The sequence below is a fragment of the Rana temporaria genome, chromosome 5 (genome assembly GCF_905171775.1).
Source record: "Rana temporaria chromosome 5, aRanTem1.1, whole genome shotgun sequence".
Classification (NCBI taxonomy): domain Eukaryota; kingdom Metazoa; phylum Chordata; class Amphibia; order Anura; family Ranidae; genus Rana; species Rana temporaria.
Window position 1 is genome coordinate 100,664,777 of NC_053493.1, and position 21,205 is coordinate 100,685,981.

Genomic DNA, 21,205 nt, shown 5'->3' on the forward strand with positions numbered 1-21,205 from the left:
TCTATTAATTGGACATCCGGTCTTCATCCATAATCTCAATCTCCACATCCCTTTAACAATACCGGTCTATACAAGTGTCTGAGGAGAACTAATTATCTGTCTATACAAAAGTGGATATACCGCCTCTTTAGGGTGCGCCTTGTAGACATCTATTTTCCAAGGCAGTATATACCGTGGCGTCTTCCACCTGCCTTTGTAAAGGTGTCAGGAAATGTTGAATTTAACATAGGTGAAAGTATTCAGACAGGATACAGATCTGTTTCTACTGAAGTTATTGAAGGTAATTCCGCCTTTTGGATACCCTTTTTATTGAGGAAGTGCCCTATGCGGTATAACACCATTGAAATTGTTGAGGCAGTGAGCCGGGGGGGGGGGGGGGGGGTTCTCTGATCTATTAAATATAGTTGCTATTGGTGTGGGCAGGGATCTCAGGGGCATTCATTTGCAGAGGAATCCCAAAGGTGCATGAAGTGTGACAAAGGACAAAGAATCGCTTATCAGTCTTTGAACGGGGTCCACATTAACAGATATATGGGCAGGGGTGTGCAGGCTTGTGCTTCCAGTAAAATCCAATCTAGGTTTGTAAGAACTGGAATAAATGTGGTATATGTGTGTCAGCTTCATTCCCATACAGCCTGGGTGTCTCATACACATATTTTGGTTCGCTGTGTTGCCCTGTAATATGTTGCGGAACTCCGGAACCCCTAACCCATCCATATCTTTAGTGGCATATAATGTCCGTTGAGTGAATCTGCATCCTTTGGAACACCAGATGATTTGTAAAACACATGATTGAAATGTGTGGAGATACAGGTGATACTCGAAAAATTTCAATATTGTGCAAAAGTTCATTTGTTGTTTGTTGTTCAGGAGTGGCTTGACAAGAGGAATATGACATTTGAAGCCCATGTCCAGGATCCGCCTGTGTGGCTCTTGATGCATTGACTCCAGCCTCAGTCCACTCCTTGTGAAAGTCCCCAACACTTTTGAATGGCCTTTTCCTGACAATCCTCTCCAGGCTGCGGTCATCCCTGCTGCTTGTGCACCCTTTTCTTTCACACTTTTCCCTTCCACATAACTTTCTATTAATGTTCTTTGATACAGCACTTTGGGAACATCCAACTTCTTTTGCAATTACCTTTCGAGGCTTTCCTCCTTGTGGAGGGTGTAAATGATGGTTTTCTGCACAGCTGTCAGGTCAGCAGTCTTTCCCATGATTGTGATTCCTACTGAACCAGACTGAGAGACCATTTAAGGGCACAGGAACCCTTTGCAGGTGTTATGGCTTAATTAGCTGATTAGAGTGGGGCAATTTGAGCCTAGAATATTGCACCTTTTCACAATATTCAAATTTTCTGAGATTGTGGATTTGGGGTTTTCATGAGCTGTAAGCCAAAATTATCACAATTAGGCCCCGTACACACGAGAGGATCAATCCGCTGGAATTGATCTGCGGATCAGTTCCAGCGGATAGATCCGCTGGTGTGTACATCCCAGCGGATCTTTTTCCGCAGATTTTTTTCGGGCCGACCGATTTCCAGCAGATAAAAATTTCTTAGCATGCTAAGAAATCTATCCGCTGGAATCGGCTTCAGCGGATCGATCCGGTGGTCTGTACAGACTCACCGGATCGATCCGTCCGATTCCCTCCCTCACATGCGTCGTAATGATTCGACGCATGCGTGGGTATCCTTATATGACAGCGTCGCGCACGTCGCCGCGTCATCATCGCGGCGACGGCGCGACACGTCATCGCGATGGGATTTCGGAGCGGATTTCGATCCGATGGTGAGTACACTCCATCGGATCCAAATCCGCGGAAATCCTCGAGAGGATTTATCCACGGATACGGTCCGGCGGACCGTATCCGCGGATCAATCCTCTCGTCTGTACCCGCCATTACGGCAAATCACAGCTTGAACTATCTTACTTTGCATGTAATGAGTCCATCTCATATATTAGTTTTACTTTTTAAGTTGCATTCGTGAAATAAATGAACTTGTGCACGATTTTCTAATTTTTTGAGTATCACCTGTAATGTCAGATAACTTAGAAACCTGTATGAGTGACTCCCATTTTTATCTAATTCTGTAAGCCAACCCATAGAGTACAGAAGTCAGGTTATGGTAGTTGCAACTTATAATGCAAATAAGTTATACAATTTGCCTTGAATAGGCACCACTCTTTTGACTAATGCCACATTATGCTGTTACTCGGAAACTGTGTAAGGTTTTTTTCTCTGTCCTGGTCAACTGTGTGCCTGGTGGCATATATTGATTGTGGGATTCCAGTAGTCATTTCTAGAGGTGGCACGAGCCGTAATGCATTTGTCAGCTTAATAGCCTGTAGTAAGAAGAATAATGGTGCAGAGTTCATCATAATGGGCAGACACAGTGCCGTCCCTGTCATCGATAAGGGCAGCCAGGCAGACGGTACAATTTACTGAAATTCACTGGTGGATGCCCTTGCATGGAACTAGAAATGCAGGCTCAGAAAAGGGCAAGTTTCAGTAGATAAAGTAAACACAAGTATATTACCTTAATATACATTTGAATTCCTTTATAGCAGATGCTTAATTCTGTTTCCTAAAGCATGTATCATATCCTTCCACTGTGACATTGTATAATGGGTGTTTTGGGAACATCAGTATGCGAACTGCTTAGTTTAGATTTGTATCTGAGTGTGATTATTATCTCAAATGTGGGAAAGTTCATAAAAGCTCCTACCTAAGCTGTTCCTTTATTTTGGTTAGAGATCAGCTGTACAGTCTGTTCTTTGACCCATTTTTTATATAAATGTGTTATATTTTGTACGTGGATAATATTAAAAAAAAATCCTTTTACAGTAATATTTTTTATAGAGAGGAAACATGGAAGTGAGATTGCTATTGCTTTTTTTAGCTAGAAAATACTCCTTCTTGTGACCTTGTTGCTAAAGGACAGACTTCACCATTATGCACCTCCAAAACTGCTAACCTCCCTATCCAACAAGAGAACCTTGGTGGCAAATTAGGGCACTCTTACTGGATAGGGGGTAGCAGTCGGTGGGATACGTTCTAAAAAAAAAACGGAAGTCAAGCTCCCATTAGCAAAGTCAAAATAGCTTTGGGAGGCAAAAAGAGATTTTGTGGCCAACACACATATTGGAATCGGTGCTTAAAGTAGACCTCCAACACATCCTCCCCACAGGCAAAAACAGTGTTGCATGCAGCTCTGCACCCTGATTTTTCTATGGTGAAAAAAGGCTTTTAACTACATTGCACTTCCTGGTCTCTAGAGGCACTGGTGATGTAGCCATGGCCTCACAGATGCATCCTGGGAAGACTACATAACCCAGTGCCTTCCTGGAAAATCTCATGTATACACTGAGAGGTTTAGCAAAATATCTGGCAGACATGTTCTTTTCTTTATTAGACTGATTTCACATGGGAAAGTGGTAAGGATTTAAACTCCAGGAACTAAGGGGAGGTTGAATCCTCTGCACTTTCTTAAACTGGCCACTAGGAGGAGCGTGCTGGAGAGAAGAAAAGTATGTTTTAAAAAAAAAAAAAAAAATCCTACAAGGAAGAGTACATATGTTCTATCTTTTCATTAACTTTTGAATAGAGGCTATACCTTTTTGTGATGACCCGGGGGAAGGCCTGCTTTAAAGAGGATCTTCAGGCTGCATGAAAAACAATTAAAAGTCAGCAGCTACAAATACTGTCCTTACTGATACTTACCTGTCCAAGAATCAAGTCCTGTCCTTCACCGGTCTTTGAGTCCCTGGCACCGGCATGTTTACTAAGGGAAGCCGGCTATGACTCCTTGTGGCTTCACAGCTGGATTCCCACTGCCCATGCATGAGCCACGCTGCGATTTGTGAATGGTCCCACAGCCTTCTGAGACCTGTGACGTGTCCCAGAATTCTGCGGGTACCAGTCAAAACCAGGTATCCGCTCCCCCGAAAAAATAAATGTAGCCAAAAGTGGGAGGGGGGAAGGGGAAAAGCAGAACTTTACTTTTTTTGGGTGAAGTCCCGCTTAAGGTCTGGTTCACACCAGTTCAGTGCATTTTTAATCTGTATCATAATGAATGCACAATGTTTCCCATGTGTTCCAACGGCCCTAGTTCACACCAGTGCAGTCAACAAAAGTAGAACATGCTGCATTGTTTCTGCATGGAATGCCGCAAAATGTATCAAAAATCCACCAGAACACACCTGTCCTGAAAAGGCACCCGAATGCATAAAAAATGTGCATGCAGAAATGTATCCGGAACACATAAATTGTGTTGTGATCTGGCCCTAAGAAGTCATTTTCAACATTCAAAATATGAACAATAGATGTTGCAGTACATCATACATCACACATATGGATTAAAGGTCCACAAATGTGGGGACCAAGGGCTACTTCTTACGTCAGTGAGAAGAAACATGTGTTACCCGTCTCAAGTATAATGTAACAGATCTGAAATGTTTTACTCTTGTTTTCACCACCTTTTGGTCACTAATGGAATTGTAACAGCTGCTTTCTTTTTATATACAGTACATCTGCCAAGTCTCCAGTAGCACGTGCACGTGTATTGTACTAATAGACATTTGGCTAATGACTATTGTTGTGAGCTATATACAGACCCATTTTTGTATAAAAGGCAGTAGTTAAGCGGCATTATACCCAAAAACAAAAATGTAATATACAGTATTGCAGCTTATCAATTCTAAGGCCCCATACACACGAGAGGATTTAGGTCCAGCGGACCGTATCCGCGGATAAATCCTCTCGAGGATTTGCGCGGATTTCAATCCGATGGAGTGTACTCACCATCGAATCGAAATCCGCGCCAAAATCCTCTGGCGATGACGTGTCGCGCCTTCGCCGCGATTATGACACGGCGACGTGCGCGACGCTGTCATATAAGGAATTCCACGCATGCGTCGAATCATTACGACGCATGCGGGGGATCCCTTCGGACGGATGGATCCGGTGAGTCTATACAGACCAGCGGATCCATCCGTTGGGATGGATTCCAGCGGATAGATTTGATAGCATGTCATCAAATATTTATCCGCTGGAAATCCATCCCAGGGGATAAATATCCGCGGAAACAGATCCGCTGGAGTGTACACACCATAGGATCTATCCGCTGAAACCCATTCGCTGGGATTTTTCAGCGGATGGATTCTATCGTGCGTATGGGGCCTTAGATGTGGTAGCTGCATTCGTTTTATTTTTTAGGCTATTTGTTTTGATCTAGTTATCCTGCCAGTGCATCTGTTATTTCCCAACTTCAAACCATTTAACACTGACAAGGGTGTTTACAGTGGTCAGCTTTTCTTCATTGTCACTGTCACTGTGTAAAAAGTGTTAATTGGTGTTAAAAAAAAAAGTGTTGGAGTTTGGATTTAATTTGTTAGTCAGGTTCATCTAAGGCCACCTTCACATGGGTTATTACCTGCATACACTGGATTCCAACAGAAAGAATCAGTAGGTGGATGTGAACAGTGGCGGACGCTTAGTCTGTACAAAGTAATACCAAAAATAAACAGCGCTATAAAAATAATAGAGCCTCCATCTGCTTGCAATAAGGATCAATACATGAATAATGGACGAGCGTGCTGCTCCAGGTGAGATGAACCAGCTTAATGGACTCCACACATGGCTGCCCGCCCCAGCTCGCCTCCGCAATGCATACAATCTAAGAAGAAACGGCTGCACACCATGGCAAGTCCTTTTATTTTGAAATAGACATAAACAAAAAACACAAGCAGGACACAAAAAAAAACTGCTGGTAGTTGACAAATTTCACACAAACTTGTAGCCACACACTCTGCAGTTCTATGCAGTTAGAGATGAATGACCCTGGATGCAGAAAGATGTGTCCAGGCTCAGACATCCGTCCCTAACCACATGTAACAGCTGGTTTCATGGATACATGCAGACACTGACGACTGTCATTACTTTGTATAGCGGCCATTGTTCATTTACACCTGTCATCTCACGTGCAAGAATGAGACCTAAGGCAAGCCATAGATGATTCAGTTTTATTTCCTGCAACCATGGGTGACAACTGACTGTGTTGATGGGGGAATCTCTCGAATCTCCCATCTCCCATCTCTCGAATCTCTCTATCGCCGGTGGGGTTGGGGCCAGTGGGGAGCCTTCCCAGCCAGCAGAACACAATGATAACTGCTAGCAACTATAACCGTCTGCAGTAATCACAAGAACAAAAATCAAAAGGCTTGTTGTACTAAAGTCGATGGATGGATTGATCTTCAGTACAACCAGCCTGTCCATACATGGATCACATTTCATCCAGCCCCTGTTTTACCAGCTGAGATTCGATCCATCTATGGTTGGCTTAAAGTGAATGTAAACCCTCACATATACTTCTACTGGTGCATCTAATGCCGCGTACACACAATCATTTTTCGGCATGAAAAAAACATTTTTTTAAAAAAATGTCATTTGAAAATGATCGTGTGTGGGCTTCACATAATTTTTCGGGTTCTGAAAAACGAAAAAATGTTTTCCCGAACATGCTGCATTTTTTTAATGACGTTTTAAATGATGTCGTTTTTCGGGTTGTAAAAAATGATCGTGTGTGGGCTAAAACGACGTTAAAAACCCGCGCATGCTCAGAAGCAAGTTATGAGACAGGAGCGCTCGTTCTGGTAAAACTACCGTTCATAATGGAGTGAGCACATTCATCACGCTGTAACAGACAGAAAAGCGCAAATCGTCTTTTACTAACACGGAATCAGCTAACGCAGCCCGCATGGAACTTCCCCTTTATAGTGCCGTCGTACGTGTTGTACGTCACCGCGCTTTGCTAGAGCATTTTTTAAAAACGATGGTGTGTGGGCAACGTCGTTTTAATGATGAAGTTGGAAAAACATAGTTTTTTCTACATGCCGAAAACGTCATTTTTTTTCATGCCGAAAAATGATCGTGTGTACGCGGCATAACGCTCCCCTCTCCCTAGACAAAGTGCTGCTGTCCAGGGGTGGCTACATCACTCCTCCATCCAGATTGGAGCCACCCATAGACAGGAAGTGTGTAAGAGCCGGTTCACACTGGGGCGACTCGTCAGGCGGCTGAGCCGCCTGACGAGTCGCGTCCCATTCTATGCAAAAGAACCGTTCTAAAGGAGCGACGCAAGTTGCTCCGACCTAGAAAAAGGTTCTTGTACGACTTCGGGGGCGGCTCGGGGCGATTTGCATTGACTTCTATACAGAAGTCATTTTGCAGGTCGCCTCTAAAGTCGTCTTCAGGACAACTTGCAGAGTCGCCCCCGAAGTCGTGCCGCCGCAGTGTGAACCAACTCTTACTGGCCAGGTCACCAGATGACAATAAAAGAGAAAAAGCCTAAAAACAAATTAAATACAGCCACCACATTTAACTACTTCCAGGGCGCCCACTGCACATATACTGCGGCAGGACGGCCTGGTCGAGCGAAACAACGTACCTGTATGTTGTTCGCACTCCCTGGTCTGGGGCCCACGCTTGCAGGTGGCCGGACCCGCTGATTGGCTCCTGCTGTGATTGGACACTGCAGGAGCCAATCAGCAGGTCTGACCACCTGCAATCATTCGGGGGAATGACAGAACGGCGGTCTGCCTATGTAAACAAGACAGACAGTCGTTCTGTCACAGAGCAAGAGCTTGGTCTGTGATTCCTACAAATCAGGAACACAGATGTCTCTCTTTGTCTAGTGTCAGCATCCCCCACACAGTTAGAAAGCACAAGGGAATTCATTTAACCCTTTAATTTCCCCTGATGTTAACCCATTCACTGCCAGTGTCATTTATACTGTGACAGTGCATTTTTTTAGCACTGATCACAGCATTGGTGTTACTGGTTACACCGGGGCAGGAAAATGGCTAATTGGGCCCAATTTGGACATTTTCACTTAGGGATGTTGCCAGCGGTTTAGACATTAATGGCTGTGTGTTGAGTTATTTTGAGGGGACAGCAAATGTACACTGTTATACAAGCTGTACACTCACTACTTTACATTGGCCCAGATTCAGGTAGAATTTGCCCCTTTCTTACGGAGGCACAGGGCAGCGTTTTTGCCCTGCGCCCCCGCAAATTTACTGCGCTACCCGCGATTCACGGAGCAGTTGCTCCGTAAATTGCGGGGGCGCTGTGTAAACTTGCCCTGCGTAAGGGCGCCTAATGTAAATGATCCCGTAGGGGGCGGGAATCATTTAAATTAGGCGCGCTCCCGCGCCGAGCGTAGAGCGCATGCTCCGACGCTCCGACGTGCATTGTGGCAAATGACGTCGCAAGGACGTCATTTGCTTCAAAGTGAACGTGAATGGCGTCCAGCGCCATTCACGAATCACTTACGCAAATCACGTAAATTTCGAACGTCGCGACGCGGGAACGACGGGTATCCTATAGCATTGGCTGCGCCTGCTATTAGGATGTGCAACCTTACCCGACATACGCAAACTACGTAATTTGCGTACTCAGGGCTCGCGCAACGTTGTGAATCGGTGTTAGTATGCAATTTGCATACTATACACTGATCACAATGGGAGCGCCCCCTAGCGGTCATCGCTAGAATGCAGCCTAAGATATGCGTGGCATAAGAGCCTTATGCCACGCAGATTTTAGGCTGCAGTCGGCGTAACGAGCTCTCTGAATCAGGAGAACTCGTTACGCCTGGGCAACTAAGCAATTGCGCTGCGTAACTATGGTTACGCAGGCGCAATTGCTCTCTGAATCTGGGCCATTGTAGCAAAGTGTAATTTCTTCAGTGTTGTCACATAAAAAGATATAATAAAATATTTACAAAAATGAATGTGAGGGGTGTACTCACTTTTGTGACATACTGTATGTTGCCTGTATGGCACAGTAGTAGTAGTAGTAGTAGCCTTAGTACTGCATTTATCTTCTGTCAGGATGAAGTGATGCATTATTTATTTCTAGATCTGTTTCCTTATCAGAACTTGAGCCGTGTAATCATAGTGTGTAGCACTGTGTCCTCCTACCTTTCTCGATGACATTCCATGTCCTGCTCCCACACTGTCTCAGCAGAATGTGCTGGTACAACCTGTTCCTTCCGGAGAAAAACTGACGCGCATGCAGACGTGAAATCCTCATTATGCCCTTTTTTTAACTCAACCTGTTAGATGATCTTTTTACATTCTGCAATATCATGAAAGGTCGGACAAATACAAGGAGCCTCATAGCCAGGGTGCTCAATTGTTTTAGGTGCTGGGGACCCTTTCTTACTGTTAGTGGATGCACCATGCTATAAAATGCCTTAATTCTGTTTGATTGAATGGAGTGGCTTCTGAATTCTTTATTCATTTATCCATCCTTAAAGTGGAGTTCCACTGATTTTTTTATGTTTGTCTGTGCTGCATGCTCTAATCTCATAGTGTTCAGAATGGACAATTTTTATTTAATTTGTTGCTTGTAAATACCTTTATTTTGTAGTCCTTCATTACTTCCTCCTCCTTATTTGCCTAGGATATTTGCAAGGGTTTCTGGGATAGGCATCATGTTTCCCAGTAGCCCTTGCAAACCTGACTGAAACCTATTACATTGCTTGTGCACTGAGCATGTGCGAGATATGCAAAGCTGAAATCCAGGAAGTCATACAGTCTGGCTTCATGATGCCCACACTTAAGATGGCCACGGTCTATTTCTAGATTATAAACTATTTAAATGCTGTAACAACCTAACAAAACGGACCTTAGTTTACAGACTAACTTTACTAGAATACATTAAGCTTGTGTATTACAGGGGTATTTATATTTAAAAAGTGAAATTGTGGGTGGAACTCCCCTTTAATATTGTGCCACCACAGACTAGGACCTGACTAGCCAGAGCTAGTGGGTGCAATATGCCATTCACCTTTCATACCAACACACAGTATTGCGAAGAGCATCTGAGAACTCTTCCGTAGCTGATGGTTTACTACACTACGTTGTTCGGCCAAGAATTTTCTGCTTAATGGGAAGATGCCAAGCAGGAGGGTGCTGACAGGACCGCTGACAAAGTGAAATTAGCACCGTGTCTGGCCAGCCTAAATGTTATTAAACACACAACAGTAAAATCAGCCTGGATATGCAGTAAATCATGCTTGTTATACTCACTGTGGAACCTAAGGGGTTAATCATCTTCATTGTGTAAAAAGGCTGTCTGATCCTGTCTTCTCTGATCCTCCTCTTCTTCCACTGTCCCCAATCCATCTACTGATAATATAGAGCAGCGGCGGCCCACCCATAAGGGGCGCAGGGGCGCCCCCCCCCCCCATTCATGTGTATGGCCCCCTAATCTACATGCGGGGTGCCGGACGCATGGATTCCAATTTTATTTTATTTTTCTAAGCACATGATTAGAGCAAGAGGCTCTAATAGGCTTCAATAAAGGGTTGGCTTCAGGGTGCAGAGCACTGCACCCTGAGCACACCCTCTTGTGTGAAAATAGTGAATGAATATTTTCTATTGTCATACTGATTCTCCTCCTGGCCAATTGGGACGTGGGTCCTGTGACCCATCACCCAATTGGCTGAAAGGACAGGCGATCCTATTGGATCCCTAGCAGGAGGAGATGCACAACAAAAGCCGCAGAGGAGGAGGAAACGCGATGGAAGCCACCACCCGTAGGAGCGTTGCCCTCCCGCGACCTAGATGGGGTACAGTAAGTGCAGGGCTGGGTGACTGACCAGGGGGGTGGTTGTTTACCGCCGCCCCCCCAAAGAAAAAAACACCAGCCGCAGCTGATACAGAGCCTTGGGGGCACTCTGCACATGCTCAGTTTGGTGTGTATTGCTAGAGGATTTTTATTTATTTATTTTCCTGGAAGGGTGCATGTGATCAGCACGGGGCCAGTCAGCACTGTCCAGACAGGGGGTGAGGGGTCGTGCAGCCTCATAGGACAGTCAGTGTAGAGTGGAAACTCCTCCTACAATAACCGTACACTCATAGAAGTCACAATACTGCTTTATACTGCTGAGAAAATGTATTTAGCAGTTTATATTTACTAAAATAATTACATTTCCATGTTCTGTGTACTGTGGGACACCAGATATAGTGAATGCAGGGTCCTGGGTTTAATAACACTTTAAAAGAGGAGAAGGGCAGGAGGGGGGGAAGGAGGCAGCCAAGAGACTTGGTTTTTAATTGGTGAAATATATTGAAATGTGTTACTTATGTTGAGTTTTTTTTTGTTTTTTTTTACTTATGTTGAGTTAATTATGTTGTTGGCTACAAAGTAAATACAAAGGGATTTATTTAAGGCAAACCTTAAAGGGTCACTAAAGGAACATTTTTTTTAGCTAAATAGCTTCCTTTACCTTACTGCAATCCTGGTTTCATGTCCTCATTGTTCGTTTTTGCTCTGATGTTGCTGTAATTCTTCTCTGTTCTGGACACTTCCTGGTTGTCTGTTTCCTGATGACCACAGTACTGGGAGATTCTAGTTTCATTTTCCAAACCATCACTGCTCTATGGCTCTGTATAGCACAGAGGCAGGATAACATGCAAAAACGAATCTAGATGCAAAAACGAAACTAGAGGTACATTATATGATTGATTTTTATCTATTTTTAATCAATTTTAAAAGGATTCAGTTAACTATTATGTCTCTATACCCTGTAAACAGTCATTTCAGCAACAAAAAAAAAAATTCCTTTACAACTCCTTTAAGCAGATATCTAATATAAAATGATTTTAAATGTTTATGTGATTATTTTGCTTCATTGTTTCAGCATAAAAAAAACCCCATAAGTCTTCCGTATATATTGGGTACATTCTTGAGAACCCATAGAATAAAGCTTGCATAAGAAATATGTTTTGTACCTTGCAGTTGACCATTAATTAACACTGCCATCTTGTGGAGGAAGCATGTCATTCCGCCAAATTATTTTATTCCTCGTTCACTGAGGGACACAGCAATTGTTTTCTTTTACCTTCGGGTTATGCTGTCATCTACAAGATTGGACACAAACAAAACTGTAGTCCAGTTTAGGATAACCCCTTCTACGACCAGCATGCCTACATTTTTTGCAAGTATCCTAGAAGGATGGACTTTTCTTTAGTTCTGCTGTGTTAAAAGACTGAAGTAGTATTTTTTTATTCTTTGATTATTCTTTTCAATTGATATTCTTCTCTACATCACTGCTGGAACTTGTTCCTTCATTTGTAGCTATCTGGGGTGGTCATTGTCAATCTGGCATTTAGGGTACCATGCCAGACTCCGCTGAGCTGGACTTGGCAGAGATAGGCAGGAAGGGACTTGCAGGCATTGGGTTTTCCATGGAGCACTTCCCAGACTCTCTTCTGGTAAAGGTTAGCTGCAGAGTACTTACCAGGTCCAGAGCCACCGGCATTGCCCCAGTGATTGTCCTGTCTGTGAAGACTCCCCTCGTAAATAGACCTGTCAGGCCAAGCACCAGGAGCTACCTCAATTAAATTGGTTGTTGGACGCCATTATTCCCCATTTCTGCTCCACACTTTTTTCCACCATGGAACATTGAGGAAGCATTTTCCCACTGCTGCTTCCAGGGCCAGTGCTACCACTAGGCTGCCCTGCTGCCTAGGCCGCCCAGACACTGGTGTTCTTCTCTCTGGAGCAAGCAACTAAAGCCTTGTACACACGATCGGATATCTGATGGAATCTAATTCGATGGATTTTTTTGTCGGATATTCGATGAAGCTGACTTTCATCAGTCTTGCCTACACACCATCAGTCAAAAATCCGACCGTGTCCAAACGCGGTGAGGTACAACACTACGACGAGCCAAAAAAAATGAAGTTCAGTGCTTCCAAGCATGCGTCGACTTGATTCTGAGCATGCATGGATTTTTGACCAATGGAGTTCCATACAGACGATCAGATTTTTCTATCGTTTTTTTATCCATAGGAAAAATTTAAAACATGTTCTATTTTTTTTCACCAATGGAAATCAAACCGATGGGGCCCACACACGATCGGTTTGTCCGATGAAAACAGTCCATCGGTCTCTTTTCATCGGACAAACCGATCGTGTGTACAGGGCTATAGTCTCAGCATCAGCAGGTAGCCACCGCTCCATTTACACACAGTGTCAGAGGCGCAGCGGCGGTGGAGGACTGTGTCTATATCCCGACTCCTGAATGAATAGAAGCTAGCAAACATTAATTGATGGGCACTGGTTGGCTGCATTAATGGGTGCTGATGAGACTGCATTTGATGGGCGCTGGTGACGCTGCATTTGATGGGCGCTGGTGAGGCTGTATTTGATGGGCGCTGGTGAGACTGCATTTGATGGGCGCTGGTGAGACTGCATTTGATGAGCACTGTTGAGGCTGCATTTGATGAGCACTGGTGAGGCTGCATTGATGGGCGCTGGTGAGGCTGCATTTGATGGGCGCTGGTGAGACTGCATTGATGGGCGCTGGTGAGGCTGTATTTGATGGGCGCTGGTGAGACTGCATTTGATGGGCGCTGGTGAGACTGCATTTAATGGGCGCTGGTGAGACTGCATTTGATGGGCGCTGGTGACGCTGCATTTGATGGGCGCTGGTGAGGCTGTATTTGATGGGCGCTGGTGAGGCTGTATTTGATGGGCGCTGGTGAGGCTGCATTTGATGGGCGCTGGTGAGGCTGCATTTGATGGGCGCTGGTTAGGCTGCATTTGATGAGCGCTTTGTTAAAAATAAGGGGTTTACATGGGCAGGGGAAAGGTAGTGGAGTCAGGGGTGGAGTCAAGGGGGGCGGCAAAATTAGGTTTCACCTAGGGCAGGGATCCTCAAACTACGGCCCTCCAGCTGTTGTAGAACTACACATCCCATGACCATGAGGCGTTGTAACACACTGACATTCACAGACATGACTAGGCATGATGGGAATTGTAGTTCCTGAACAACTGGAGGGCCGTAGTTTGAAGACCCATGACCCAAGGTGTCAAAAATCCTTGCACCGGCCCTCTCTGCTCCTGATTGCAAAGAGCCACATGGAACTACACTCTTTGATCTGTTCCTGCTGCCTACCTACAGTGACTTTGGTCTCTTTTTACCGCCCAACCCTCACCTGCTTGCAGCTGTCTAGGTTTCATAAGTGGAAAAAAAGCAAAAGCTGTCGCGGCGCTTAAGAAAGAAAATGGAATTCACCTGCCAGCACTCAAAAAGTCAAGATACAAACTCCACAAATAATAATATATACAGATAGTTCAGTGCTAAAGCAACACAAAATGAAATGAAAATGCATAAATCCTAAATCACAGAATGTAGGTATGACTTGCAGAAATTATATTGAAAAAATCCCATATCAAGAGTCCATGTAATTGGTGATAAATACAAAAATCCTCATCTGTGCGCCGTGTAGAAAAACACACTTCAGGTGAAGAAAGGGTGATAATCCGTAAACCAGAAAGTCCTGCTCCACACCCAGTGTAAGTTGGTAGAACCTGCTTACCAGCTAAAATGTGACCACTAGATTATAGGTGGTCCAGCTGAGCATAGGGAAATAGGTCTCCACAAAACCTAATATGCTCTCTTCAATCCTCACCGCTCGGGAATGAGAAAGAAAAGCACTTCTATAGTGCAGTATGTCAAAAAACAATTTAATGATAAAGTGAATAAATGCACTTACAAGAGTTACAGATCAAATCAGCATATGATAAAATCCAATAAACGAAAGGTTGCGGCGTCCCTACGAGCTTCCCTTCCAGGCTCACTCATAAATCAACCTCTTGGAAGGAATAGCGTGATGATGTCACCGTCGTAGGCCACACCCTACGCGTTTTGTCACATAGGACGTTATCTGGGGATAGGCCATACGTACCTGAGGCCATGCCCTATATCCTAAACCTATACCGTATATACTTTTGTATAAGTACTTGTGTATAAGTACCAGTAAACGGCTCTCCTCGGTTCACGCTGACAGGGAGAGCTGCCGATTAAAGGGGGGGGGGGGTCTGTGCTGATAATCAGCACATTGATTATCAGCACAGCCCTCAATCAAAATGTGCAAACAAGTTGTCAATAAATGCCCATCACATGCCAGCCTGTGCCCCTTTTATAAAGCCTATCGGTGCCCATATCAGTGCAGATCAGTGCCCACAACAGTGCCCAAAAATGTGCCAATCAGTACCAATCAGTAATGCCTGTCAGTGCCCCATCAAAGTGACAATCAGTGCCACTCAAAAAAGCCTGTCAGCTCCTCATTAGTGCTGCCTATCCAGTGCCACCCCTCAGTGCTGCCTATCAGTGCCGCCTATCAGTGCAATCAGTGCCGCCCATCAGTGCCCATCAGTTTTTTTTCTCAAAATGGTCACTCTTTTTTTTGTTTATAGCACAAAAATTTAAAACCGCAGAGGTTATCAAATACCACAAAAAGAAAGCTCTATTTGTAGGAAGAAAATTATAAAAATGTCATTTGGGTACAGTGTAGCATGACCGCGCAATTGTCATTCAAAGTGCGACAGCGCTGAATTGTCTTGGGCAGGAAGGGGCGAAAGTGCCTGGCATGGAAGTGGTTAAATAAAAAGAAATCAGATATTTTATTTTATTTTTTTAATCATTGATTTTTATCCACCCTGATCAGAAACATGTCTGATTCTAGATATAGGGGGGATATTCTCACTGTACCGGGTGCCCCGACTCATTTTCTACTGATGGATTTGGGAATGTTTGCAGCTTACCTACTGATGCTGATGATGGCTGCATCCTGCAGTCATGTTGCCTTCTGCCACTAAAGTGGACCCTGTCATTAGACCCTGCCATACCCTGAGGAGCCCCTTACACACGATCGCAAATTCCGACAGCAAAAGTCCGATGGAGCATACACATGGTCGGAATATCCGTTTAAAAGCTCACACCGGACTTTTGCTGTCGGAATTTCCGATCGTGTGTATGGGGCTCCTCAGGGTAAGCTCCTAAGTCAAGGACTGGATCATATATAAAATCTGAAGGAGGAGAATTTCCTCCAACAAAAGAGTGAGAACTGCTTCTCAAATTTTCCGACGGAAAAAATTCCTATCGGAAAATCCGATCATCTGTAGCAATTCCGACGCGCAAAATTCCGACGCATGCTCAGAAACAATTCGACGCATGCTCGGAAGCATTGAACTTTTTTCGGCTCGCCGTAGTGTTGTACGTCACCGCATACTTGACGGATGACAGTTCAGAGAACTTTTGTGTGACCGTGTGCATGCAAGCCAAGCTTGAGCGGAGTTCCGTCGGAAAAACCATCCAAGGTTTTTCCGATGGAAAATCCGATCGTGTGTACGTGGCATTAGGGTACTGGTATTACTTGTTATCAATTGTTACCTGTGCAAAGAACAATACAGACGGCACATGTGTTAAAAAAAATTGCATATATATGAGTGTTTTTTCTTTTTTTTTTTTCTTTTTTTTATGTTTACTCTTCAAAATGTTGAATATGTTCTCCAACCTTATCTTTTTACCTGTAATCCATTATAAAGCTGGGACTATTTTTTGTTTTATTTAAAAGGGTCGTTCAGCAGCACCAAACCTGAAACCAGAGGCAGGAGGCAGATCTGCGTTACTGTCCGACATTCACAAAGGGGCGCGGTTAAGAAAAGTTGCAGAAGTCAAGGATCGAAGTGCTCCAATAATCGATGGTAAGCTCCATTTTACTAAATTTGTATTTTTTTTTATTTTTTTTTCAGCCATTGATATTTACTGGTATTTGTTATATCAATGTTCCCAATTTATTAATTGGCCACAATACACTTTGAAGGTTTAACTTGATAATCTGGTTTACTTTTAGGACATATGTTACAGAACAGCTAGGCAGATGGCCGACTTCGATATCAAATTTTATTGTGTTTTTTTTTATGAAGACCTAAATGTAACCTCTAGTGCTGATGTAAGATTTAATGGAAGAAGAAAACTCTATTCATTTGTGGGCACCGAGGAAGTGGTGTGGCTGCCCCTCTAATGAGAGATTATTAAATCATTTCGAATATTTTGTAGCTTTATGTTTTTGTGACAGATTTGGTAGACCTGGCCATATGACATGACCACAATGTCACATAGATGTTTGTAGCTAAAGGCCCAGATTCTCGTATCTGGGCGTAAAACTGTGCGGGCGTAACGTATCTGGTTTACGTTACGCCGCCGCAAGTTTTACAGGCAAGTGCTTTATTCACAAAGAACTTGCCTGTAAAGTTGTGGCGGCGTAGCGTAAATCACCCGGCGCAAGCCCGCCTAATTCAAATTAGGTGGGTAGGGGGCGTATAACATTTAAATTAGGCGCGTTCCCGCGCATTACGTTCGGCGCGGGAACGCGCCTAATTTAAATGCTATGCGCCGTCCCTAAAATTTCCCGACGTGCATTGCGCTAAATGACGTCGCAAGGACGTCATTGGTTTCGACGTGGACGTAAATGGCGTCCAGCCCCATTCACAGACGACTTACGCAAACAATGTAAATTTTAAAATTTCGAAGCGGGAACGACGGCCATACTTAACATTGGTTGCCCCTCATATAGCAGGGGCAACTTTACGCGTCGCAAATCTAACGTAAACGTTGTAACTTCACTGCGTCGACCGCGCGTACGTTCGGGAATTCGCATATTTTGCTAATTTGCATACTCAACGGGGAAAACGACGGAGGCGACACCTAGCGGCAAAAAAAAAAATTGCATTTAAGATCCGACAGCGTAAGAGCCTTACGCCTGTCGGATCTAATGGATATCTATGCGTAACTGATTCTAAGAATCAGTCGCATAGATACGACGGCCCAGATTAGAACTTAAGACGGCGTACATGGCGTTGCAAGCCCTTTGAGAATCTGGGCCATAGTTTTTTAAATGAACCTTTCAGTCTTTTTACAAGCTTGGAATAATAAACTCCTGGCCTCACCATATACCGTAAAAGTATTTTTTTTTTAAAACTCTACCTGTTATCATTAAAAAGCTGTTTTTGCGTTCTAGAAAGGTGACTTTGCCTATGTCATTGGCCATCTGCGAGCAGTGGAAAACATTTCCTCAGTCTCTTTTCCAGCAGTGATCGGACTGCAACATTGTAACTTTGATGAAGACCAGTGCCTAATGCCGTTCTTTACCTTGTGACCTAAAGGGGTTGTAAAGGTAGAAAAAAAAAATCCCTAAATAGCTTCCTTTACCTTAGTGCAGTCCTCCTTCACTTACCTCATCCTTCGATTTTGCTTTTAAATGTCCTTATTTCTTCTGAGAAATCCTCACTTCCTGTTCTTCTGTCTGTAACTCCACACAGTAATGCAAGGCTTTCTCCCTGGTGTGGAGTGTCGTTCTCACCCCCTCCCCTGGAATACAGGAGAGTCAGGACGCCTACTAACACACAGCTCCTTTCTCTATCTGCAACGTAGAGAGCGTCCTGACTCTCCTGCTCGCCCCCTCAAGGGAGGGGTTGAGCATGACACTCCACACCAGGGAGAAAGCCTTGCATTACTGTGTGGAGTTACAGACAGAAGAACAGGAAGTGAGGATTTCTCAGAAGAAATAAGGACATTTAAAAGCAAAATGGAAGGATGAGGTAAGTGAAGGAGGACTGCACTAAGGTAAAGGAAGATATTTAGGGATTTTTTTTTTTTACCTTTACAACCCCTTTAATATGGACAGCCAAGATATGCACAGGCACCAGGATTTACAGGATTGTGCCATCCCAGAGTCAACATCTAAGGCCATGAAGTTCCTAAACAAATATGGCGCCATCATTCTGGAAAGGAAAGCAAATTAAGGCATTATCAGGAGGAGTAAACCCATACCTTCCAATAGGCCCAGATTGTCTTCTTCGACTGTCTTTAATTTCGACCCTGCTCCTGCTGTACCGTGTACAGGGGCAAAATCCTGCTAAGGCGTTCCCTTATACACTGTGCACACAGCCCATGACATTTACAGGGGCGGCCCATCCATTGTGGGTGCATGGGCGCCACCTCCCCTATCCACCGCCACTGCCCTATCTATTCATGCGCCCGGCCTCTTTCAGGACGCCGGGCGCATGAATTTCTACGGCGGGGGTGTGTTTCTTTTATGCCCCTGATTGGGCTCTAATAGGCTTCAAAACAGGGTGGACTTGGGGCGCAGAGCTTTGCGTCTGGAGCCCACCCAGTTGTGTTGCAACAATGAATGAATATTCGCTGTTGCAACACTGATCCTTCTTCTGGCCAATCAGAAAGTGGGCCTGATACCCGTCACCCGATTGGATGAAAGGGCAGGTGATCCCCCTGCCCCCCCATAGACCCCTGCGCCACTCATGGACGGGCCGCCGCTGGTTTTTTATTTAGTTGTTAAATGTTTTGCATATGAAAAAAATACCCTTGGTGAATGTAGCATAGTCATTAAAGCGGACCATCAGTATTTTTTTCATCTTTCCATCTATTAAATGTTCTGCCCTTGTTGTTTTAACTTTTAATAGTAAAAAAAAATATTCTGCCAGTAAATACCTTATACATCCCACTTCCTGTTTCTTGTCTGGTAAAAAGCCTAGGATTATGACATCACGCACAGCTCTCTCACACTCTCCTGAGAGTTTGCAAGGAAGGAAGGGTCATAAGAGGGCCAATGAGAGCTGCAGAGCTGGAGGTGTGTCTGTGTAAATCCCAGAAGTGAACAGGCAGCAGCTTCAGCTGCCCACAGTTAAAATGGATGCTGGCAGACTTAGTGGAGGGAGATTTCTGAAGCATATTTGGCATGCACAGTATCACAGTATATATAAAATAATGTGCAAAGTGGTTGGAGGGAAGCTGCAGAATGGCAAAGATGTTTTTATTACAAATTATGTGAGCAGACTGCAGTTCCTCTTTAAACTCATCCCTTTGTGTTTTTGTGTAGGAGCAAAAAAGAATGCTGGTACAGGAAATGGTAGGAGTGCAATGGCACCCCCTAGTGGTGGTCTTTTTGCTGGAGGATTCCCAGTGCTTAAACCTTCTGGTCAGAGAGATGCACCAGGTAAGAAATGGTGGCTGTGGCCATTTTTTTTAAATACTTTCCTATTTCTGTTTTCTAGACATATAGGCCGGGATTCAGAGAGATCGGCGCATCTTTAGATAGGCGTATCGCATCTGATATGCGATACGCCAACGTAACTTGGAGAGGCTCGTACTGTATTCACAAAGCACTTGCTCCCTTTCCTGCGCTGGCGTAACGTAAAATGGCCGGCGTAAGCCCGCCTAATTCAAAGTAGCAAGGCAGTAGGCGTGTAGTATTATAGTGAAGCGTGAACCCATGTAAATGCATGGCCGAAAGAAAGGCGCAAGCGCGCATGCTCAGAATCACGTCAAATTTACTCCCTAAGATACGCCTGCTTCATTCATACGACGTGAACGTAACCTACGCCTAGCCCCATTCACGTACGACTTACGTAAATGACGTAAAATACGACGGCTGTTTCCGACGTCCATACCTTAACACGACTTACACCTGCTTTATGAGGGGGAAAAGTTACGCTGGACGTACGCCTTACGCTAACGGCGTAGCTTACTGCGACGGGCGGAAGTACGTTTGTGAATCGGCGTATCTAGCTCATTTACATATTTGACGTGTAAATCTACGGAAGCGCCCCTAGCGGCCAGCGTAAATATGCACCCAAGATACGACAGCGTAGGAGACTTTCATCGGTCGTATCTTGGCCAAATTCTGGCGTATCTTGTTTCCTGAATACAGCGCATAGATACGACGGCGCATCTTTGAACTTACGCCGCGTATCAAAAGATACGTCAGGGTAAGTTATTTCTGAATCCCGGCCATAGCATCTAAAAATGTATGTAAACATTAATCACATACTTAAAGTGCAACTCCACATTTATTTATAAATTGTCAAGGATATGCATTTGCTGTTTTTGTGATGCCCTTAGTCTGATTTCATGCCAGCTTAACAGAAGCTTTAAAATGCTTGTGGATGTCCATATCTTGTTTACATATTGTTGGTAGTATGAACTATGCGATGCATTACCTGAATGCTTTGTAATTACCGTATTTATCGGCATACACCGCGCACTTTTTTCCCCTTAAAATAAGGGGAAAATCGTGGGTACGCGATATACGCCGATACCTGCTTCCCGCGGGCATATACCGAGCGCAGTACACTCGGGTACACTCGGCCAGGCTCGGCTCCCCTCGCGGTCACGCCCTGTGCCGCCTCCTATGCGAGAGGAGACGATTGTGGCCGAGCGTGCCCGAGTGTACTACGCTCGGTATATGTCGGTGGCGGCGTTCAAACACAGCGCGGGAAGCGGGGATTGGCTCAGAACCAAGGCCGCAGACGGATGACAAGGCCGTC

General features: G+C 44.5%; 1 protein-coding gene across 2 annotated transcripts in view; it reads left to right on the forward strand.

Annotated features, from left to right (window-relative positions):
- WIPF3 (WAS/WASL interacting protein family member 3) overlaps positions 1 to 21,205 on the forward strand; it is a 109,669-nt gene that overhangs the window by 72,736 nt on the left and 15,728 nt on the right. For both annotated transcript variants that reach the window (XM_040352933.1, XM_040352935.1), the window contains exons 3-4: positions 16,435 to 16,564; positions 19,759 to 19,875. In XM_040352933.1, coding sequence (XP_040208867.1) covers positions 16,435 to 16,564; positions 19,759 to 19,875 — 247 coding nt within the window. The remainder of the gene's footprint in view (positions 1 to 16,434; positions 16,565 to 19,758; positions 19,876 to 21,205) is intronic.